General features: G+C 42.7%; 1 protein-coding gene across 1 annotated transcript in view; it reads right to left on the reverse strand.

Annotated features, from left to right (window-relative positions):
- Positions 1–2,715: 2,715 nt before the first annotated feature.
- The window catches only part of SESN3 (sestrin 3), a 45,724-nt gene continuing 23,825 nt past the window's right edge, over positions 2,716–24,614 (reverse strand). The window contains exons 3-10 of the mRNA XM_042023731.1: positions 22,489–22,686; positions 21,623–21,805; positions 21,008–21,244; positions 19,305–19,452; positions 16,979–17,094; positions 14,426–14,616; positions 13,022–13,166; positions 2,716–11,283 (exon numbers count right to left, since the gene is read on the reverse strand). Of these exons, the coding sequence (XP_041879665.1) occupies positions 11,197–11,283; positions 13,022–13,166; positions 14,426–14,616; positions 16,979–17,094; positions 19,305–19,452; positions 21,008–21,244; positions 21,623–21,805; positions 22,489–22,686 (1,305 nt within the window). The 3' untranslated portion in view covers positions 2,716–11,196. The remainder of the gene's footprint in view (positions 11,284–13,021; positions 13,167–14,425; positions 14,617–16,978; positions 17,095–19,304; positions 19,453–21,007; positions 21,245–21,622; positions 21,806–22,488; positions 22,687–24,614) is intronic.

Here is a 24,614-nt window from a genome sequence, read left to right on the forward strand (position 1 = left end):
GTTCCTGTTTTTCACAAAAAATGTATTTTTGTTGTTTTGTTTTTTCATCAGGAAGAAAAAAAGAAAAAATGCCTAGGGGTTACCTTAAATCTAATACCGTGTTTTCAGCCAATCTTTTCAGCATCACTGTGCTGTATTGCAGATGTGAGAGCAGTTTCATCTTCTGCGAGCTAAACGCTGCATCCCAACTGTGATTCCCCTGACGTGGAGGATGGAGGCGGATCTGAGTCCCTCAGGAGATGATTCAGGGCAGATGTCACCCTCTGGTGGAGTCTCTGCCTTTCTCCACGGGTTGCAGAGGAAGCCAGGAGAGATTAGCTAGGTCATTTTGCAAGGCAAATTTAATGCCTGTATTCAGGCAGCATCATCTCCCCAGCCCAGCCCTTCTGGTGCTTTCAGAGATGCTGGGACATATTGGCATGGGAGAGGAGGTCTGGGCTGAAGCTAAGCCTTCCTCCATGGGTCTGCACACTGTGGCAGCAAACTGCTGGGAATCTCCTTCCTGGGCAAGTCAACACTGAATGTTGGAGGTCATCGCTCCTAAGACACTTCCATTTTGACTGAAATCACGTTTTGTTGCATTTGTTATATCTAGTTTTTGGCAACGTTTTATTGCCTGGATATACTGATACTCTGAAGACCAGCCCCAGGCAGGAGGAGAAGGAGGAGAAAGAGGGCACTTTCCTGCAGGTCAGAAACCTTCCAGTTTTGCTGCAAGGGCCTGAAAAAAGCCTGGGGAAAAAAAACACATATGGAAGATGTGGAGGGTTTTAATTTAGCAGGAAATACAAATGCAGTGATCATCTTCCTGTATATATTGAAAAGCTAACAAAAGATCAATGATATTTACATGAGCTCATTAGCATTATGAATGATGTTATTTAAAACTTATGTAATTCTAGCCTGGGCTTGTAGAGCCTCTGCTCCTCTTCCCAGGTGCCTTGCCAGGTAACTCCAATCATGATCTAATTAAAAGTTTTTGGGGGAGTTTCCATGCTCCCACATTGCCTATAATTTGGTCTAATCTAGTGCGTAGTGCTGAAATGAAGTCGTGCAGGTGGGTGCACTTCAGTTAATGTACACTTGGTAGAGTGGATCCACTGATGGCTCTGCACAGGGGTCCAGGGCTGGTCACCATTTCTTCCCATGCTATGGCACAAGGAGCCTGAGGTGATGCTGGGAAGAAGCAAAGGAGACCCCGGCACAAGCGGAAATCCAACCCTACAGCTGTGGGCTTGCTCGGGCCATGAGTGGGCAGCCAGTCTCTGCTGGCAGTGGCACACCACTCTGCTGGCCACCCTGCCCTGCTCATGGCTTCTTGGCTCCAACCAGGAGGCTGGGAGTGCCCATGCTCCCAGCTGATGGTCATGGGGCACACCAGGGTGTCTCCCTGTGCTCCATGAGGAGGGGAGGAACCTGGGGAGGCTTGGGCTTAGCCCATCCAGGTGTCTCCCCATGGATGTGCTGCCCATGCAGGGCTGCCTACCCTTATCCCAGCCATGGCCCTTTCCCAGGTCCCAGGGGCATCTCACAGTGGTCACCTATGGGCTGCAGGGAAGTTTGTCCCGCAGGCACTTGGTGTGGGCAAATGAGCATCCCTGTGACGTGGTCCCTGGTCTGCCACCGCCCTTTGGTCTCTGGTGTGAGAGCAGGAGGCAGGGGGTAGATGGCAGCAGAGTGGTGGCCCAGGAGGATGGTCAAAAATGTCTTGGGGAATCACCAACACACAGATGTTTTTGGCTTTGGATTTCCTGGGGGAAACCAGCTGGAGAGGTGAGGATGCGGTGTGGGGGAGCAGGGCTGTCCTCTGCCTGTGCTGGGTACCCCCATCTGAGCACTCACACCACATGCTGGGTGAAGGAGCAGGGACCAAGATCAGGGCAGGGCTCACTTGAGGGCACTGTCCTGCCCTGCTGCTCACCCATGCTCTGGGACTTCTAGGAACTAAATCAGGAATTCCACAGCAGCCCTTGGCTTTGAGGAACAGTGCAAGATTTTTTTTCTTTTTCATGATGTTGCTGGAGACATGGTCACCCTCCCAGTCCTGAGCTGCTCTGGCACCTGGGGGTGACAGCCACACGACTGGTGAGGGGGCAGGAAGTTCTGCCTGGACCTAAGATGACAAATACTTTCAGTGTTTTGCAACTCCCACTGAAAGCAAATAAAGAAGCACTTTATATATGTACAGATATTTATATATGTACATGTATTTATTTTATTGTGATCACTGCATCCTGCAGCTGGAGGTAAAGTTACACCCGAAAGGTCTGCAGCTTGTGTTAACTAGTTTTGTCTTTCTGAGGGGAAATGATCATCTTCCCCAGGACAAACTTCCCTGGTGATCCCTCAGCACTAAGTCACCCTTCTCTGGGGCTGGATGGGGCAGAGCACAGGACTGGGGGACCTGGGGGGCAATTTGACTGCTAGATAAGCTTGGCACTGCCCTGAGCACCCTCAGCACACATTTCCTCTCACTGCTTCACAGGCCCTACCTGTTTTTATGGCTCTCACCAGCTTCTGCTCTGGGGTTTGCCCAGGTCTCCCTGGAAGAGGGATTAAATAATCTCTGTGTTAAATAATACATAGACTAAAACCCACTACAAAGGCACGGAGAGGAAAGACACTTTGAGGACTGGATTTTGTCCCAAAACACAGGATGTTCTGCTCCAGAGATGTGTTCCCCAGCATGGGGCAAATGATGACTCAAACAGGAGGCAGGTTTTGTGCATTTTATTTAACCAATGAAATTCCTACTGATAACAATGAAAGTAATTTCAGCAAGTATAAATGCGATACAGTTTTAAACAAACCCCATTGTTCCGTACCTATAAATAGATTTTTCAAAACCTCATAAAAAGTGCAGATTTATGAATTGCTGTTAAAATGTTAATACATGATTCCTTTGTTTAAAAATGCGTTTTTGTCTCTTAACTCACAAAAAAAGAAAGTTCCTTCTGCATCTGTTCAGATAAATTCAAGTCGGGTAACTTAAAAACTAACAGAAGTCACACACAAAAAAATCCATCCCACTAGGTCAGTCTGTCCTTTGCAAAAAAAAAAAACAAACAAAAAACAACAAAACAACAAACCCAACCAGCAACAATAGGAAAGAAATTATAAAAGCTGCTGTGGGAACCCACAGTGAGCTCCTAGCAGCTGCCTCACCTTGCAGGCAAACCTCCTGTGAAAGCATGGAGCCCGTGGCCTATCTCCTGAGCTCAGGGCAGGTGGTGACCTGGGAGGCAGGACAGGAGATGGGCACCTGCCCACAGGATGCTGTAGGGACTGTGGGACCCATAGAGCTACCACACTTCCCCACTTCCTGGTGGTGGGAGGGAGCTGCAGGATCAGAGCTTTGTCCTTAACCCTCCATCCCAAAACACCTGCATGGCCGTGGCAGAAGGAGGCAAGAAGCTGACAGCTGCTGGGCTGGGCTGGGTACAACTCACCCCCTGTCCAGAGGGTCAGAGGTGGGAGATGCAATGAAATGCCCCTCCCTGGGCACAGCGCTGCCCCAGCCAAGGGGGCTCAGCCCCATGGCTGCCAACGGGGAGCCAATGCTGCTTCTTACCCCAGTGTGCCAGGCTCTCCAGTCAGCAAATCAAGGGCTAACTTTTGCACTTGAGAGAGGCTTGGAAGCTTTTTGGCTGCAGAAGTGCCGTGACCATGTTTGTGGTCCAGCAGCTGGTCTGTCCATCCCTCTCATGTCAGCAAGGCTCACGCCTGCCCCGTGCATTGGTGAGCAGAGTGTGGGAGGCAGCCAGTGGCAGGCTTACGGGCACAGGGGGCTGAAATAGATGCCAGGCCCCAGCCTTCGCCACGTTTGGGTCCATGTGTGGTCAAACGCAGGGTGGCCGTGTGGCTCGGGCCGTGCTTTTTGCAGAGAGGGGCTCAGCTCACCCACAGTCGAGAGAGGTCAGCTGGTGCTTCTCCCTGTATCTACAGTGGTATTTTATCTACAGCAGGGTCTGTTTAGCAAGAGCAGTTTAAAGTGGCTATGTTTATCAAGTTTGCTACTTTATGAATTAAAAAAACAAAACAAAACAACAAAACAAAAAACCAAACCCCAACAACTATAAATACAAAGACTCTCACACACCAGACACTTGCAGCCTGTGTGACTCATAAACTGCATCAATATTCTGTTAAAAAGCTTATTCTACTTAGAACTATACATAGTACAAGAGACCGAAAAGTGGCAGTCGTGTACGAGCACGCTACCTGCCCCAGGGTGGCCCACAGTCAGGTGCTTCCTAAAAAATCAAGGAGTTACAGTAACATGGCACAGGACTGCAAAGCCGATCACAGCTTCTGCTTACACTGCATACAAAGTACCAAGGGGAACACAAAAAAGAACTGGTGTTAATACTGATGGATTAAAGAGTAACTATAAAGATCAAAACAGACGTTCACAGCATGCTACATATATTGCTCACAAACTTTTTTTTTTAAAGAAAAAAAAAGGCTAATACAAAACAAGGAGTTGGCAGTCTGATTTTCAGTTATGTTGGATAGAAAGATAAAGCATATACATTCATCGTGTGGCTTTCCAGCAAAAGGAGAACAGGGTAAAACCGAGAGATTTCAAGTTTACCAAATTCCTATTTTTTTAAGCTACAATTCATATCCAGTTCTGGTCACAGTCGTGAAAAGACCTCTGACTGCATTGCCTTGCAGAGTCCAAGGGCTGTAGCCTAAATATTATTATTTCCCCCCTAAAAATGGCCACATCACCCACCACCATGAGCGGGCTGCTCCGGCAGCCACCTGGGCATGTGGCAGCTGGGGTGGAGGGAAGAGGTTTGGGTCTGGTGGCACGACATGAGCATGAAGTGAGGAATGAGACACAGTTTTGGACTGTTGGTGTTTGGACCTGCTGCTGTTGCTGCCGCCAGACTCCTCAGCCGGAGATACAATGGTTAGTGATTGACCCATTTTGCCTCAAAACTCCCTTCAAACGGCTGATGGGGATGGGAAAATGCAATTCAATAGCAGCAAGTTTTTCTTGGGCAGAGCAGTTCCCTTCCCCTGCTCCATCTCTGGAGTAAGGAAAGGGTCCCAGCTCTTTTCCCAAAGAAACCCTCTGGACACCTTGGAAGGAGGCATCCTCCACCACCTCCCCTATACACAGGCATACAAAAGAACCTCTCAGACACATCAGTGAAGTTTCTTCAACTGACCAACACCTCATCTCCTCCTGCTCTGGCCCCCTGGGAGCACCTGTGGTCTGTACCTCCTGATGCTGACAGCATGGCTTGCTCCCCACAATTACTGTAACAATTGGCATCTCCAGTACCTCTAACTACTGTCAGGAACAAGGTTTCTATTTTCCACAAGCCCTGATGATACTCAGTACCCACAGGAACATCCAACTCTGTCTCCAGCAACCACTCCACAACGTGCATTTGGATTTTTTCCCATAGATAAATGAAAAACCCACATCCACTTATTCCAGAGGCTGGATGCAGTCTGCCTGGCTGCAAAGTACCCAAGGGGCTGCCAACCTGATGGCCCTGTAAGCCTGCCTGGCAGAAGGGGACCTCAAATTCCCTGTTAGATGTCCCTCTGAGAAACCCGCACAGCTGAATAGCTCAAGCATGGGGTGTCTCACCAAAGAAAGCATTTCCTTAGTGGATCCACTGGATTTTTACTGTAACTCCAGAGATAGGCTGTGACACGCTACTGGCAAATGCTACCTAAATGTAAGCAAATACTGAATTTCATCCTTTTGAACCACATTTAGAATTTTCCTGTCCAGAAATAACCTACTACGGCAATTAAGTGTTTCTAAATGTGAGAAAGAGCCTCTGCACTTAACAACAAGCAGTGGTAGAGGAACCTTGTTTTCAAGGTTGAGGCTGGGAGGTTGTCCCTGCATGGCTGCTTGGGGTCAGGAACTGGGAAGACAGGAAGCACTTGATGAAGGACAGGGGTGATGGCAGGTTGGAAAATGACAATTTTTCCCCTGATGAGCAGCAAAGGATTAAATATCTGCAAGAGAGACCTGATGTGTATTGGGGGAGCAGCAGCATGACCGCCTGCCAGGAAATGTGCTCTAAGGAATAAATTAACACTGATCAAGATGCTCCTAAAGTTTCCTCATACTACTGTGCTCTCTCCATCTCCTACACCTGTAATCTGTGCAGTAGGAATGAAATACTAAATTAATTTTCACTTGGAGATAAAATGTTTCACTTACAATTTCCAAAAATAGAAAAGCTGGTGGATGCATCTCTTCAGACAAACACAGTGCTGGGGGACATGACAAACAGTAAATCTGAAGTTCAGGTAACGAAAACTATTTTGTCCAGCTCTTGGAATGATTGCTAACAGCAAACTATTTCTTACAGCTTTATAATCAGATCCGCTCTGGGAAAGTTCATTTACAATGAATCCACTCCCCTCTTCCTTTATTTTGGGCTACATCACCCCTTATTTATGGGAGAAGGATCCAAATATCTACAGAAAATAACTGAAAGAACATCACTTGAGATCAAGAAGATTTGGAGTACTTCTTTTGATCCAAAAAGTTTTAGTTCAGGCACATGCTATCAACTTACTACCACCAGTGAATGTTTTCTGCAAGTAGAGGTTAAATAACCCAGCTCTTCTGAAAAGATTCCAAATTCTGGATCATGAACCTGAAATGCATGCCTATGTTCATGGAAAACACACATGAGAAACACTGAGAACCTGTTCTGCAAGAGCAGTGGCTTACAGTTTAACTGCTTTAGGAGAGATTTCTCTAAGTCTACATTAAGTCCCCAAAACAACCCTTTTCATTAAGGATCACTACAAATCACATGGATCTGGTACATATTACTCCTTTAGTCTCTATGGAAATTAATTTTATTCTATTTTATTTAGGTGACTCAGTTTCTTTAAAACTCTGACTCAAAAATTCAAGTGGGCACCTTCTAGGATTTTGCTGAGTGCCTGAGTGCTTAAATTCCCAATGAAATTTAGGCAGCTAGCTGCTTTTTCCAAATCCCATGAAAATATCTATCAGTATCACTACAAACAAAAATACACTTGAAAAATCTGGTGCTTTGATTTTCTGCACTCAAGTAAGAGAGCAGCAAAATGTTTTCCTTTTTGTTCTCTTCTGATCTCTTCTAAATTTATACTTACATTTATAATTGTTTACAAGCACTGATTTTCCTATCTTTAAAGCTTTTTTTTTTTAATACATAGGAAGAGCTGATAAGTGGCAATTCTTTAACTCTTACAGCTGAAGTATATCCTTTTCAAGGACCAAGGTGTTGGGCAAGGGAGGGGATTGTCCCACTCTGCTCTGCTCTGGGGTGGCCTCACCTTGAGTCCTGTGTGCTGCTTTGGACACCACAATTTAAGAAAGATATTAAACTATTAGAGAGTGTCCAAAGGAGGGCAACAAAAGTGGTGCAGGGCCCTGAGGGGAAGCTGTACAAGGAGGGGCTGAGGTCACTAGGTCTGTTCAGCTTGGAGGAGACTGACAGGAGATCTCATTGCAGTTACAACTTCTTTGTGAGGGGAAGAGGAGGGGCAAGCACTGATCTCTTCTCTCTGGTGACCAGTGGCAGGACCTGAGGCAGTGGCCTGAAGCTGAGTTACGAATGGTTTAGATTGGATATTAGGAAAAGGTTCTTCCCCCCAGAGAGGGGCACTGGAACAGGCTCCCCGGGGCAGTGGTCACAGCACCAGCCTGACAGAGTTCAAGAAGCATTTGGACAATGCTGTCAGGCACACGGTGTGACTCTTGGGGATGTCCTGTGCAGGGTCAGGAGCTCGACTTGATGATTCTTGTGAGCCCCTTCCAACTCAGCAAATTCTGTGATTCTGTGATTTTCATTTTAATGAAGGCTTTAGGACAAAGCTCACCAAAATTCTCATAGGATACCACAGCACTAGCTGTAGTAGCTATAACTGCACCCAAATTTAAAATATTTATTTCTGTTTTAACAATTATTCCTGTTCTTGTATGATGACACTCTCATGAATTTCAGCTGTGGGTAGAGTGTTCTGGGAAATGCAAATGCTTTCTCCAGTTGGCACCTTTTTCACTTCTCTTCATTACCAAAAAAACCAGAGCGATCTCAGCACGGACATACTCTATCACAACACACATTTTAAGTGACTCTGCAATGATAAGAAGCTGTTCACGCTCAAAAGCTCTGTTCCCTACTCACAGTGTTCCCTGTGCTAGCTGCTTAATTTATACCTACCAAGCTTTCTCTTCAGTAGTCAGGAGACTGTACACTTTGTTTTTATGTTGGTCACAGCTGGGATTTTGTAGACTAACATGAATGCTGGTAATTGCCAATTCCAATGAAGGAACACAGAGGGAGAGGACCTACACTTCCGATGATTATGGTATTCTTAAGAAAAATATTAATGAGCAAAGTGTGAAGATTCACATTCATGAGTGCTTTAAGAATGCAAAAAAATCCAAGTACACTTGCACATTAAAATTTGGCACAGTGTGAACCTAAAGCGTGCATAAAGTGTGTGGTAGCGTTGTCTGACTTTAAACACCTATTCTGAACAAACATCTACTAAAAATCCAAAATTTGTGTATAAAAACTAGGCTATAAATTGTTGCACTGTATATGCAGTACCTTGAAAAAAAATGCCACGTGGAAAACATTTCCAGATGTTTCAAGTTTGTGTTTAATGTTAAAGAAAAAAAAAAAGAGAGAAATAGCAAACTAGTTGTACAGTGACATTTCCTATGATGGAATGTCTTGCAGGCCATATGGGACTTGATATGGCACTCAAAAAAACCAAAACAAAACACTGGTTTACTACAAGTTTTATGAAGCAATCTATTTATGGTTTCTGTATTTCAAATCTGCTCATGTACTTTGCTCACGAATGCATTTGAGCTGGCAAGTATATTTCATAAGGAAAGAAGTAAAGGCACTCATGTTTCCAAATGTAAAACTCAACCTACTCCAGAAGTCTTTGCATTTCTGAAGGGAAACAAAGCCATCATATTAGTTACCCAAATCTAGTTTCACCTCCTTTCCAGAGCTCAGCTGTGCTTCTTAAGAACTACTTGACTTTTCAATGCAAAGAAATTTAAAGTAGTACTGAACAGTTCCCATCACTTGAAAAAACAAAAGTATTGCATGAAAACTTCTCTCAGCAGAACTGCTTTATGCACAAAAGCCATCAGGTATGGCCACTACAATCACAAGAGGGGGGGAAAAAGGATCATAACAATTTGGAAAGTAAATCTAAGTTCATACATATGAGCATCTCAATATTTCTGAGAAATCTTTGCAGTTAGCTATACAAGATAAATAAATCTGATGTTCTACCCAATGCTCTCTAGAAGACAGACCAGTGCTGTCTGTTGGGTAGTTTTCTAAATAGCCAACATGACATTTAAAAAAATAATTACTGATTTCTTCCTCAAAAGGTTTTCACATGCAGAGTCTGCAGTCTGAAAGTGCAGAAAAGTGTACAATCATTGGGCTTTCCAATCTGGAACAGACAGATAAAGCAGAAAAAACCAACATGCAAAGTCAAAGCAAGGATCAGGAAAACGGAAGAAAAGAGAAAACTAACTTTAGTAGAGTACTGGTCCATGGTTTTATAAATGAAAAGTGTCAAACTATGACTGGTAGTATTTTTTCTAACTATTCTGCAATCACCAATGAAAAAAAAGTCCTGCATTAACTTCTACAATCCAACAGGACATTAAAAATAAACCTGTCCAGTTAGTTCTGAATGTATACCACAGAAATAAAGGTCACCCTCCTCAAAAGAAATATGGAAAGTCCAAACCAACAGACTAAAGTTGAAGCAGTTAACTTGTGTTCTACTGGGTAAGTTTAAGCATCTCTTTAGGCACTTCACTGGTTCATTAAATGCAATACAAAATAAAGCTATAAATATCAACATTTTGTGCTCTCAAAAATTAGTCAAAAGCAACAGAAAACAGCACAAAAGTGTGACATTTTTGGCAGCTTATTTCTTCCCTTCCCCAATATTACTGGTTGTCCAAAAATGCTTTGTTTTGGGGATGCTTTGGCATCTCAGTATCAGGTTGTCTTAAGCCGCAAAAGCTAAAACAAAACTGCTAGGCCTTAGACAATAAAGAAATTTGGTTTTAAAATTTCTTTATGGCTATATAAGAAGGACACTTTAGCAGTGGCATGTCAGGGAAAAAAGCTTGCTTTCTTTTTAAATATTGCACTTTTTTTTTTGTTCACTCACACTAATGCATAGAAACTTTTAAAACTTTGAATATTACAATTTCATGCTATGAAAAAGTTATGGGAAATAATTTCTATACATCCAATATGAAAGAGTAGATATACTAGCCTTCCTTTACTTTCCTTAGTTAAAACATTGACAAAGAAGAGAGTGCAAAAAACCCCACAACCCTGTTTTTGGTCAGCCTGTGTATTAATTTTGTAGGTGCCAACTAAACAAATTGCAACACGTGATGAGCATGGATATTGTCAGGACAACTGAGGGTGACTGTCAGTAAAACAAGACTATGCATGATTGAAACAGTAAGTGTGGCTGAAATGGCAAATCGTGAGGCCTCTTCTCTTTGTGAAGGGGCACGACAAAGCGGATGAATTTCGCACTTCAGTAGCATGCTATAGGATTTACCAAGATTAATTTCACATTAAAGTGTGCTCGATGTTTGCATCCACATCTTGCATCACCTCCAATTGCTGTAGTAAGACAATGACTGGCAGCAGTCTCCAGGACACACAGGAGAATCCAGTGGGCAATTCAATGCAGCACAGCCCGCGCGTCTCTGTCACGAGTCACGATGTGGTGGTACATTCTCAGGACAGGCAGAACTGATATTCTGCTGGACTCCACTAATCTGGAAAATGATTGCTTGGAAAAAGAAGTCTCTAAGCACTTCACTCCAGTGCTTAAAGAACAAAGCGCTAGGATTGGATATAGTAAAACCAGTTTCGGGATCCTGACCACTGCGCAGAAATCCAGCTGGAAACAATGCAGAGTAGTACTCCTCAGTGTTACTTCTGTTATCATTAGTAATGTTAAGCATCAAGAAAATAAAACACGTCATTGCACATTACAGCCGCCAAGAAGCACGGCTAAACTTTTGACACTAGAGAATTGAATAAGCTGATGCTACAACACAAACAGCTTCTGGTGTGTATCTATTTCGAAAGGTCTTTACATACTCAGTAAAAGCTCCTGTACTCCTGGCCAGTGAGTGCTTCAGGTTAAGTGACGAGTTATGGCACGAAGGGCATACAGAAGTTCAGCTTGCATCCGAGCTTCCATTAGAAGTAGATTGACATGAACCTGTGAAAAATTACGTCAGCCATTTAGCTCACCTCTGAATGGAACATGGTTTATTCATCCAGGCTGAAATTTCTAACCTTTAGTAAAGTATTGCTGCAAGAAAACTTTGTCTCTTCTCCCTGTACCCTGCTGCAGGACTACAGTTCCTCTAGAGACAGCTGTGTAGTGATGCCAACATGGACAACATCCCAAGACTGCAATGAGCTAGCCTCAACTGCTGCTTTAAGCAATCTTCCATCTGAGAAGTCCCCTTTAAACCTTTTTTCGTATCCTAATGGCATTTGTTCTTTCTGAATTATGTTTGGTTTTCTTTACCACTACCTGTGACCATTATATAGGAGCACAGAATAAGGGACAGTTTCCGTGCCAGATAGGCTAGCAGGCACACATGTGCTGAACCCTTCTCAGGAAGCATTTAATAGGATATCTGAAGGCCTGTTGACGTTTTTATTGCTGAAAAACACCATAAAGATTATACATATATACATGAGTTTAGGTATTTCTTGATCTCCAAATCCCAAGTATTGGCATAGTCGACCACTTCTGCATTCTCAAGTTTATCCACTTTTCTTTTACAGTTGTCCATTCAATTTTATGGAGAACTGTTGGGGTTTTAAGAGTTCTAGTTTTTTTCTGTTAAAGGAATTTTCCCCCATACTGTTGCTAAGAGACAAATCGCTGGGTACTTAAGGAAAACAAAGAGCTACCCACTGGGAGTGGGGTGCGCCTGGCTACTCTTTTGTTTCACCTGGGTGTGGGGGCAGTCGGTCTCTGCGTTCGAGAGAGAGAAGGAGTCTGCTTCTTCATCTGCTTTTCCTCACTACTGGAGAAGCTCCGAGATCCCAAGCTCGCCTTCCCTGCCCCGCTTGGAGCCGGGCTGTGGCCGCCCTGCCCCCGCCGCTGCTTCGAGCCTTCGCTGCGTTGTAGCCGTGCTCACCCTGCCTGCCCAGACCTCCGGGGGGGGGGTTTCTCCATTTGGATACATCGCGTCTGCCACCCGGGATTTGTGCTCGTCCCTGCCCTTCCAGCCTGCCGTTCCAGCCTGCTGTTCCCGAGGGTCCGGCCGGACACCGGGATCGGCTGCCCAGGGGTTTGTGAAGCCTTTGTTCCATCCCTTCCCCGGATCCCAGGGCACCGGTGCCACGTGTTTCCCGAGCTCGCTCCGGAGCGCCCCCTGCAGCCGCGGGGGAACCATCGCACCTGCCCTGCTCACCGGGAGCCGCCAGCGCCCCTGCCGGCTGCGAGCAGAACTGCACCCGAGGGGAAAGGGCCCGACAGCCGAGAAGGCTGGGACTGGGTTTGTGATTGTTTGCTGTTACTGCCGTAGTTATTGCTGTTTGTCTGACTGGTTATATATATAATAGTAAAGAACTGTTATTCCTATTTCCCACATCTTTGCCTAAAAGCCCCTTGATTTCAAAATTATAATATCTCGGAGGGAAGGGGGTTGCATCTGCCATTCCACGGAAGGCTTCTGCCTTCCTTAGCAGACACCTGTCTTTTCAAACCCAGACAAGAACTCACTCAAAATAATAATAATAATAATAGTAATGTATTTCCAGCACAACTAAGAAGTATTTTTGTCAAATTGGTATCTAACATTCAAGGAATGAATCTCGTTTTTCTCCGATTCAGAACAGTTCATTTGACAGATACTGCCATTTTAGGTGTCCCCATACTTTAATTTTCAAACAGCACAGGGGTCTCTGTGAAGCCACTTTGGCTCTGGAACACATACCTTCTCCGAGTGCTTGAACTGACGCCAGTAACTGTCGTACATGCGCTTGGTAGTTCTCTCTGGGTAGCAGGTCACTGTCTTTATGTAAACCTTCAGGCTGCGTTCAAGTAGCTGATTAACTTCTCCATAGTCATAGTCATCATACCTACACAACACAAGCAATCATTCTGTTTGATCTAAGTTTCTAAAAGCATTGTCTTCTGCAGCATTATGTTCTGAAGCTTGGGAAGTTAACCACGTGTTAAGAGAGGATCTGAAAGGCTTAGTAGGGTCACAGAATTGACAAGGTTGGAAAAGACCTCTAAGATCATCAAATCCAATGGTTAACCCTGAACCACCACCATGTTCACTATTAAATCACATGCTCTATCCACATGTTTTTTGAACACTTCCAGGAATGGTGACTCCACCACTTCTGTGGGCTGTTCCAACACTTTACAAACCTTTCTGCAAAGAAATTTTTCCTAATATCCACACTAAACCTCCCCCGGTGCAGCCTGAAGCCATTTGTCCTCATCCTGTCACTTGCTACCTGGGAGAAGAGGCTGACCTCCACCTGGTGACAATCTCCTCTCAGGTTGTTGTAGACAGTGATAAGGTGCCCCTTCAGCCTCCAGACTGAACACCCCCAGCTCCCTCAGCTGCTCCTCACAGGACTTGTGCTCCAGACCCTTCCCCAGCTCCGGTGCCCTTCTCTGGACACGCTCCAGCCCCTCAATGTCTTTCCTGTAGTGAGGGGCCCAGAACTGAACACAGGATTGGAGGTGTGGCCTCAGCAGTGCCGAGTACAGGGGGACGGTCACTGCCCTGGTCCTGCTGGCCACACCACTGCTGATCCAGGCCAGGATGCCATTGGCCTTCTTGGCCACCTGGGCACACCCTGGCTCATGTTCAGCTGCTGTTGTCCAGCACACCCAGAGCCTTTTCGCCGAGCAGCTTCCCAGCCACTGCCCCCAGCCTGTAGCACTGCCTGGGGTTGTTGTGACTCAAGTGCAAAACCCAGCATTTGGCATCACCGAACCTCGTATAATTGGCCTTGGCCCATTGATCCAGCCTGTCCAGAGCCCTCTGTAGGGCCTTCCTACCTCCTTCCAGCAAATCAACACTCCAGCCCAACTTGGTGTTGTCTGTGAACTTGTTTAGGGATGTTGTCTTTCCTGAATGAAGGATACAGGCTGGCTTCAGAGAAGACATTTCTGTAAAAATTTCCATCCTGACTCATTTTCTGCACTGCAAGGAAAAGTTATTTTTTTGCAGTGCCAGCAAAACCACTCTAACTTCCAGACAGAGGTACCATCTCCACTTTAAACACCCACAGTCTAAAATCATGCTTTACATATGGTTTATTTTTCTGTTCACATAGTTTTAAAATGTACTCCTAAGCCAGTGAATTTTTGTCCATACCTGATTCCATACATACAGTGGACATAGTTAAATAAAGCTCTTCTTAGTGTCGTTGTATCAACATCTTCATGTGTTGCCATAGTGTTATATGTGAGGTTATACACCATCCGAAACTTCTCATCCAGGAGATGTCCAATATCAGAATAAAGCCTGTTTACAAGGGAAAAGCCATGATTTTCCCAAGTATAGTCCTGCAGGAAGAGAAGGAGATATATAAAAGCACAAATGAAGTGAATTCCCTATGTCATCTTCTCTACAAGTCACCATTTTTGTTGTCTGATAGTTATGACTTTATTCCCTTCCAAAAGTTTGTATTTTGAATCCTTCATCCACATCACTTGCTCCATTCCCCCAGAATTCTTGAAAATGTGAATCATGTTGCGACACCCCAATCCTGGATATCATTAGCCTACAGGAGAAAAAACCCCAAGCTTCTCCTGAAGTGCTGAGGGAATCTTCTTCTGCTTTGCCACTCTGACCAGTATCATTCCCTGTGGGATTGGCCTGTAAGTTTAAAAACTTTTTCCTCTTGGAGGCTTTGATGCTTAGCTCTGAGCAGAGACGGAATCTTTACTTCCAGTCAGGATGTACAGTCATTGGGTAAAGTGCTGAACCACCCCTGAAAAAATTGATAAAATCCAGGCTGCTTTGGTCTTAGACAAGCACCTGGATTGCAAGATAAAAGCCTGCCTGCTTATATGAGGAATGGGAAATCTTTTCAGAGTGGTGGCACAGCAGGAAGAATCATCCTGCTCCGGAGCAGGGTGCAAGGGCGCTCTGCACTGCCATCACACTGAAGGTGAGAGTGTGCCCACATCCTTGTCAAGTGCTCAATCATCCCATCAATGATGGCATCTTTACAATTGAGGGCATCATCTCCATGCCCTTCCTGTGTCTGGCTGTTTTCCAAAGGTACTGCCAGGCCAAGGTCCTCACCTGGGCACCTTGGAGCATGTCTACTGTCCTGTCCCCCTGAGCAGGACAGCAGGGAAGAGCACGACAGTGCTCCGTTGTCTTACAGAGGCATCAGTGACATCTGAAACACGTCACAACATCACGTTTGGCCTCTGGCTGCCAGTACAAAAGACTGTAAGGCTTGTGAGAAATATGCCATACCCATCCAGCCCTGGAAAGGTGTCCAGGACATCACAAAAGCCTCTGAAAGCCAGAAGGTCCAGAGAGAGGAAAGCGTTGTTGACTAACAGCAATTGATCCATATTATCAGTGAACCCCCCCACCAAAAACAAGTTTAAGGACATTCTGCTGTGTATAGAATACCTTTTTTCTATTAATAAATTTAAAACCATACAGATAAAGGTAGTTTTGTTTTATCAGGATAAGGATTAGATTTATTTCAGGTGTTTGGGATGCTACTGCAATTTAAGTATCATTAATAGCAGAGCATTTGGGAGGCTGTGGGTATATACATCCAACTGTTAAGAGTAGGACATAATAAATTATCAAGGTGACTCTTTTGAATGTAGGCCAGAAGCTGTCCTGCTCATTTAAGAGCAGAGATGTTTTAGTTCCAATTTCAACTTCTTTTGGCGCTTTTTTCCAAGGGAGCCTGCTGCTCCTAAAGTAGTTAGGCAGATTGTTTGATTTATAGGCACTGACTATGCCTTATTCTTTTTGGCAGCAATAACCTCAGGCTCATATAAAGACCACAGAGTAAATTATCCAGTTCAGCAGAGACTGCTATACGGCTAAATACATTTTCTGAGAGTGATCATGGATTCTTTATTTTACAGTCTTAGATACATCTTCTGACCATGGAGCTTTCCTGCACCCACTGTCATTTTAATTGAAGCTCTCTGATTTGGTTGAAGATTTCTTCCATTACTTTCCATTTATTTCTAGGCTGCTTATTAATGTACTCTGTAAGGTAGAACAGAACCACCTAGAATGTCCCTCCTGTTATACATAATACGAAGTTCATGATTCTGGTCATGGCAAAGGATGTCAATATATAAGACAATGTACAGGTAAAATGCATATTCTGTTCTTTCAACAGCACTGAGAAAAATGTATTAAAATATAGCAAAAGCTTCAGTAATCATATTTAGGAATTCCTTTTCTTCCCCAGCATTCCAGCTCCAGAGATTTGGTGCACATATGAGAACAATACTCCCAAATCATTTTCACAGACGTATATGTATCCACGTATTGACAGCCACTGGACAGACAGTACTTGGTAAAATGACAGGAATAAAGAGTTGCTCTGGTAGATTTTTTTTCTACAACATCTGGAGAGATGGGAAATAAATTCTTGTTTTTCTACCTTTCACTTTTATTTCAGATATGCTTTACAGTGTTCAAACATTAATACTGCTAATAACTGAAGTAAGATGGAAAGCCAAGTATTACCTTGCCAGTGATTGACAAATAGTAAAAGACTCCATCTCAGGGAGGTTTATGGAAGGTTGTGAGTTATTTAATGAACCAGGACAAGAAAAGGAGTGTGCACCAAACATGCCCCACTATAACCTCTTTATGCCCTGTAGTGAGATATATAAACATTCTTTGAGTGAATGTGCTTTAAAGAGATGATACCTGAGCTCTGAATGTTGGCAGATGGTCTTCTCCTCGCCTTGCAAAATCTTTGTACCCAAACCCAGGATCTTCAATATAACGGGAGACGTCTGTAGAAACTATTTCATCATCAAACGCTGTGAATAAAACAGCAAAAAGCTTTGCTTTAGGCAAGAACATGCGTTAATGCCAACTTCCAACTACCACTCTACTATAGGACTAGAAGACAATTTTAGAAGTTATGCAAAAGAGAAGAGAGGTACAAAGGAAAGAAACATTTCAATTCTCATTTGCTTGTATGGGATACACTGCTTTCATTGAGCCCATTAAATGCCAGCCTATACCAGACATCTAATATACTTCTACAAAAGGGGAAGAGATGGGCTACACTTCTGTCTGCAGGTTTGCTTTTCTCTCTGTTGACTTCTGAAGGAGGCTAGGTATCTTAAGTCAGGAAGATGAACATCATTAGCAAAATCACTGTGTTGGCATAAGAAACAAAAAAATGGATCCTTGACAGCAGGATTGTACTGAGCAGCCTTTGTGTCAGAAATCACACCAGCTCTGTTCTCTAAGCTGGAGTATGAGCACCAGAAAGCAATGTAACACTCCACTTGTAAACATCAGCTGAAGATTATGTGAAAGCAAAGAGCTCTACAGTACAGCAGGGTGAAATTCTGCCAGAAGCTCTAGTAACTAAGCATCTTCCAAGAGCTCCAAAACATATCGCTAAGCACACGCAGGTTCTCTATCAGGAATCAATCTTTCCCTCCCGAATAAACAGGTGGCTTGATTGTGTAACTACCTCTGCAGAAGTTGACTACTGCATAGCTGACTGCATTTGACCCTGATGTTAAAATCATGGCTCGCTTCCACATGCATTGACAGAACAGTTGCCATATGTCCACTGTTAGCACCTTGAAAAGTCAGTTAATCTAAGAATTGCAGAAGTGCTTTATCTCCTCTTTGCCTCATTAAACAATCAAAACATAACTGTGTAGGAAGAAGATTGAACAACATCTGCTACAGTAAATCCTCAGTGAAGAATAAAAAAACCTGTACACATACACTCTTCTCCCCTGTCAAGGACTGGACTTCATTAAAGGGTAAAAGCCAACACACACAGACTCCTCGACTGAAATCAGCAAATGCTAAAGAGGGAAGAAAGTCAACAAAACTGTCAGCAACCCCATCCAAAACCCCCTCCTGTCTTGAATGACCCTTTTTCCTTAAAAACCTGAAGTTGCACAGGTTCATGGAAGTCCTGATTTGATAATGAAACTGCAATGAGTGTCCATATATCTGCACTGCTGATACTGCCTGACCAAAGGAAAATACAGCAAGAATACATAATGTCCATTTCAAAAAATCCAGCTTGATGTTGCTGGATGTATCTTCTGTCAGAGATTTTTCCATGTTCCTAGAGAGCCACAAAACAATCTCTTTGCTGATCTGCAGTACATTCTTCCTCCCTTTTGGGCTCTTTGCACAATACCATTGGTTCTTTCAAACACATTTGGTCTGAAGCTACTGAGACCTAAATTCACTAAGAACAGTACAGTAAAATGTGAAGCATTTTAGGGGTCACTTCTCAAAAAGACACAAGCAATCATCTTCAAGTAGCTTCTACTATGAGGAAATAGAGATTCTGATTGTCTTAATAATATTCTTTCTTCTAACACTTTATTTGGGAAAAAACCCCACCTCCCTGTCTGTATGAAGCAGACTTCATTTTGTGGTTTGTTAGAGATGAAGGCCTTCAGAGCATATGAAAAATATGGGAAAAGAAGGTTTCAGCTCAAAATTTGGAAAATTATTTAAGAATAAAAAAATGCTATGAATCTCTATCACAAGATAGGCAGTGAACAGCACAGCAGTATGATCACTCAGAACAGCAAGTTGGAAATGTCCTTTCCAGGTGGGCAGTAAATGGTAAAGTAGTTGAGTCTCATAATCTAATTCCTAAACTAAATGTCATATCTGAAGGTTACTTATGAGTGTTATTGAAGTTCTAAGCACCACAGAACCTGTGAAATACTACTGAATATTTACATAAATTAATTATTTTGAAGATACAGAACATATAAAGAAAGAGAAATGTACACCCTACTTTTTAGGGAAGCCTGCAGGCTTTGTTTTTTAATATACAAAAGCTAAATTTCAAGTAGTAGAAAGGATGAAGTCTTAAGGTGATGAAGCAAAAGGTAAGACCACCCTTACTACACTCCTCCTACATGAAGTACCAGAATAAAGAAATGGACAGAAAAAGTTTCTAGTCACTGGACTAGCCTCAAGTATTTAATTCTTAAAAAGCACAAACAAAACTGAACTGGAAAAGCACAAATACCTCCACTAATTACTAGCAGACTCTCCTTCTTCTCCTTCTCAAAGCGAGTTGCCATTTCTTCCTGAGAGGCTTCTTCGTCCTCTTTATCTTCTTGTAGTCTCTTCATCCTTTCCATCAGGGCCTCCAGCTCACTTAAAGAATCTGCAATCTGCAAAAACACCATGACATTCTGAAAAATTAGAAGATAGACAACGTGTGTCATCTTCGGATTTCATGCTTGACAACAAACATTCTCAAAACCAGACAGCAGAGGCAAACACAAAAACTCAAGCCAGAATGCATTTTGTCACATACAGCACAGACAAACAGCTTTCAGACAGCAAGAAGACAGGAGCTGGGAAGTGTTAATGTAGCCTGCTGCAGTAATTTACTGCAGTGGGATTAACAGCAAAGAGGTGCTGTTTGAGTGTGGAAGCCAGTCACTCATATTCCACCATGTAGATAGGTCAGGAAGATCCATCTGTGTGCCCTACATCTCTCAGAAAACAACTTTTCATACTAAGGTAACAACAGTCAGTCCATTGGTAATGCAAAGTATGTTTCTGAAGAGAGGCATTGTAACACTGCCTTACAGAAACACAACCTGAGACGGCAAATCAGTGCTTTTCTTTCATTATGTGTGATCGAAATAGCCACTATGTTGACCCTTTTTCTTATTTTTGTGAGGAAAAAAGACCTCTTTTTACTAGAAATACGTCAGAGTTTTGGGTGCCCTGTACATATCATTCAGATTTTTCCTAGGATAAATTGTTTGGTTTTTCTTTTCCATCTTTTTGAGTCTGTTTTGCCCATAGTTGCAACTGTTTCTAGTAGAATTGTTTCCTCACTGCGTAGCAATAAGCACAGTCAGCAGCAGCCCTCTGCCCACTACAAACGGGGAGTAAGGCACCTCTGTGGCATGAGCTGGCATGTTTTACAGCCCAGAAATTTAAGATACAGCAACTGAACTAAGTGATGACATGTGTACATTCTACTGCTAATTGTAAAAATTGTATCTAGCAACTCTGCTCATAATCCTGATCTTCCACAAAAGGCAATGAAGCTAATTCATCTGTCAGCATTAATTCAAGGGCACGTCTTCAAAAGAATTCTAGAGGACCTTTCAGGAAAAAAATGTCCAGTTAATTAACCAGTAATCAAATTAATCAAGTTAATTAACTAGTAATCAAAGTTCTCTGTTGATACAAGACTGGAACACCAGCATGAAGAATTAAGTAATTTTATTTCAGACATTTCCTCCCATCTACATGGAAGTGTTTCAAACTGTTTCATGACTGTAGGCCTTGAAGTAAAAATTATTATTATTATTACTACTGCTACTACTTCCATTTTTTTCCATTTCTTTTTTTTCATTCCCTGTGTTAGGAACATGGATGGCACAATGCTCCAGGTCAATGCCACACTGTCTGAAGAAACTGGGACTTCAAGCTTTCTGCTGAAAGCAAAGTTTTAGTCTTGCCCAATGGGTGGTGAGATTAACTATCAAAATCACGTTGCTCTGACTTCCATTCACTGTTACAATGTGGTTTTCAACAGATTACACTGAAAATTGCCAAAGTGTATGTAAGAATTACCAGACTCAAGCATTCCTGTAAAGCAGACAAAAAATTTCAAACTACCCTAAAATTTAAACAGGAAAGAATGGAAGAAAGTTTTCTAATGCAAAACAGAGGCAAGCAAAAGAATTTTCTTGCAACACTAACCCCGAAGTTGCTACTTGTGAGGGATGCATTTTCTATGTTGTTGTCATTGGCAAGATCACAGACACAGAAGTTGTTGACTGCTATAAGTCTGAGTCCATTAGATGTATCCGGATCTCTCTCTGGATTAATGCCACTACCAAAGACAAAACTTGCCAAGGCATGATAATGTGCCAACAGGACAACAGCATGCACCAGTTCAGGAAGAGACCAATTATTTTCCCCAGTCTTGACAAGTTTCTGAAATGAGAATAAAAAAAGTGTAAATCTAAAATGTCTTTTGGCCCCCAGCTTTTCTATAAAACACTACACATTTTAAAAAGAGATCAATTCTTTCTTCCAATAATACCATATTCCCCTGGAATATTCTCACTGGATGAAAAAGGAGACACCTAATATATTACTTCTTTTCTATTGGACTATTTTAGCCAATGCTATTGCTAAAAAGAAAATCTTACTGGCTTTGTCACACAAGAGAATCACCTTGTTTGGTGCACTAGTACTTCCCAGAACTTTTTAACTCAGGGAGATGATGCCTAACCAGACACTTGCACAGTTCTTGGCAGTTCTTTTTACCAGACATTTACTGGTATTTACAGGGCATGACTGAAGAGGTACCTGGATGTGCTCTTTCGTGATCAGCCAGGGCCGGTGTGCAAGAAGTTTGTTTATTTCGTTCAGATTTTTCAGTCTTTGGGGAATGTATTCTAAACCATTCAGCCACTCTGCAATCCCGCCAGTCTTCAGAAACTCATCCACGTGCATATTTATTAGGTAGGAACACTGATGTCTGGCAGCAGCCTGGAATAATTAAACACAGAGTGAACAGTGCAGCACATTAGTGTGTAATCTGATTTTGCTGTGGGTGGGAGACAGGTTAATAACACAAAACAAAAGTACAGTGTCATTCCAAAGGGCCTTGTGCAAATGCACTGCAATGCATTTCTATACAGTACGGAGGATTCTCCAATAAAAATACATTTGATTTCTCTGAACTGAAAAATATAATTTGGGTTGGAAGCAATCACTACAAGAGAACCCTCCGCTCACAGGGCTGACTTAGAACTTGTTGCTTGGAGCCTTGTCCAGACAAGATCTTCACCCTTGGAGATCACAGAACCTTTCTTGGTTCCTGCTGCAATGTCTCAACATCCTCACAGTGAAAACTGTTCTCCTAGTGTCTACCTGGAATTTCTTGTGACTCGAGTCCACTGCATCTCATCCTACTGCTGCACAGTGATGTGGGCAAGTGAGGGATGTATCACTGTGGGAAACAGGGAATGATGTAGATTGCCAATTCTTCCTTCTCATTGAAAACTTTCCAGCTAGGCACGCTTTATTGTGATAAAAATCTACTACAAAAATTCAGCTTCTGTCAAAACACCACCCTAATTTCTCCTTTTTAAAATTCTTCTTTTTTTCTTCCTTTTTTAACTACAGAAGTCAGGGTGGCAGGAGAAGATACACAGCCTGTTGGTACGTACCATGATGGCAATGTAGTGCCTGTAGGGCAAAGGAAGGGGCCCATCCATGCGCAGCATATAGAACTGGCTGCGGAGGAAAGACTCCAGGTACTGAGTATGGATACTCATGACCTGTGTGATGTTGTCCAGGCGACCAGATGTAGAATATTCTTCCACAAGAAGGTTAGTACGTTCATCCAAACCATTTGCTTGCATAACCTTGAAAATAAGATGGAGAAATATTAACAGAGGGAGAGATTTTCCCTGGCTTTTGCCCTGGGGAGAAACACACTGTGGTGTGAAAGGTATATCTGTGTACAGACTTAAAGACAATGATGGAGTTCTAGATATATATTTGCAAACATACATGCCTGCATGAATGCAAATACACACATACAGATCCTGCTTGTATAATGAGAATTGAAGAGCACTTTACACTGAACCTCTGTTATTTTTTATATGTCTCTACAAAACCCCGAACCATTTTATATAGATCTTCTTGAAACAGTGGAGGTTGCAGATGCTGAAAGTCAAACCTGTACAGAGATCTGGAAGTAAGTAAAAGCTAAATGAAAAGTAAATTCTTTATGGAAGACAACCTGTACAGACACACACCACCTGAGTGCTCAGCCCTAAAATCAATTTCAAAATTAATGGAGAGGGACTGGATTATGTAACCAAATGATAGAAACAGCCTGGCAATCTACCCCTTCTGTGCTTGTGTAATTGAAGAGGACATCAAATGCTAATTTGTCCATAACATTCAGGTATTATTTAGAATAGGAATTTAATGCTTTCTTCAAACAAAACCTGCTCTTTAATTATTCCAACCAATCCAAACCTTGGGCACAAGATTAAATGAAACAGCAGAAGAGTAAGTAGCAGTTGCATTGCAAGCCCTGACACAGTATGAGTGCTATTACTCAGTGTTTATCACCAGGGATAGCCATTCTCAACATGTTCACCACTGAAGTTACAAGCACAAGACTAGAATACCCAGTATTTATTCCGACAACTGTGCAGTAATAAACCAGCCAGCTTACTATTGCAAATACCATGAAATGAGAACACATTTTAGCTGTTTTACTGCACATGAAGCTAAAAAGTGCCTAAAACCAAGAAGCACAATGCTTTTGCTGAAATATTCTATTTAAAATATGTTTTCCTCTTTATGATGGGCTGATGAGTGGACTGTGTCTCAAATATTTTTCTATCGGATCATATACAGAAGATACATACAAGGAAACACAAACAACATACGACATTTTCATTTCTCACCACTGTACTTTCCTGTTTCAATCTGTGGGCCCAGAAAGAAAGGGAAGAAGCAGCTACACAGGCAGCTCCATCATTTTTACACGTTATCTTCACTATTGCAGCTTTTCTGTGTTTTATACCCAAAATGATGCCTTCTCAGTTTTCCTTAAGAATGTTTTTACCATCAGAATTTTATTCACACATTAGAGACCATTTTCCCTGTATATACCTCCTAGGAGTCCCCCTTACTCTTCAGCAAATGTATCTCCCATGTATTTAAGAGATTCTTGTCTCATTTAGTGGTTTCTTGGGGAAATCATATTTTTTGTGTCTCTGGTAAGGTTTCTAATCTTCTCCAGCTTGTCAGGAATTTTCCTTGTAACAGTGCAAGTTATAGCAAGAAATTCTGCTGACAGAATCAAAACATAATCCTGTAGGACTGTACTGTTGCTATGTTAGGCATAGCAATATGCCATATGACTATTTCTAAGATTTATCTCCATCTCTATTACTATCCTCTTCTTACTGTGCATGTACTCCCTCCTGATTTACTTCCATCCACAGACATTTTTTTAAATTCTGCTTTTAAAGCCTTGTGGCATGTTAATAGGAACTTTTACAATTAAGTCATTATTTCTCTGCCCATATTCCTTCCATCACAACAATAAAGCAGCCTTTGACACCGGTAAGTGTTATTATCAAGATCTGTGAGGCATTCAGTGTGTTACTATTCCGTCACTAAACCCTCTCTATTCACTGTACTATTTCATGACAAGGAATGATGGAGAATGGTAGTCATTTGTTTAACAAACCACAGTTGGCATTTGCCATGGCAGGAATCTCGAGTCTGAAATCCAACCATACCTTTCAACCCTTAATTCTCTCAAGAG

This window comes from Corvus kubaryi, unplaced genomic scaffold (genome assembly GCF_017639235.1).
Source record: "Corvus kubaryi isolate FWS band 111438036 unplaced genomic scaffold, C.kubaryi_AGA036_p1.0 37256, whole genome shotgun sequence".
In the NCBI taxonomy this organism is placed as follows: domain Eukaryota; kingdom Metazoa; phylum Chordata; class Aves; order Passeriformes; family Corvidae; genus Corvus; species Corvus kubaryi.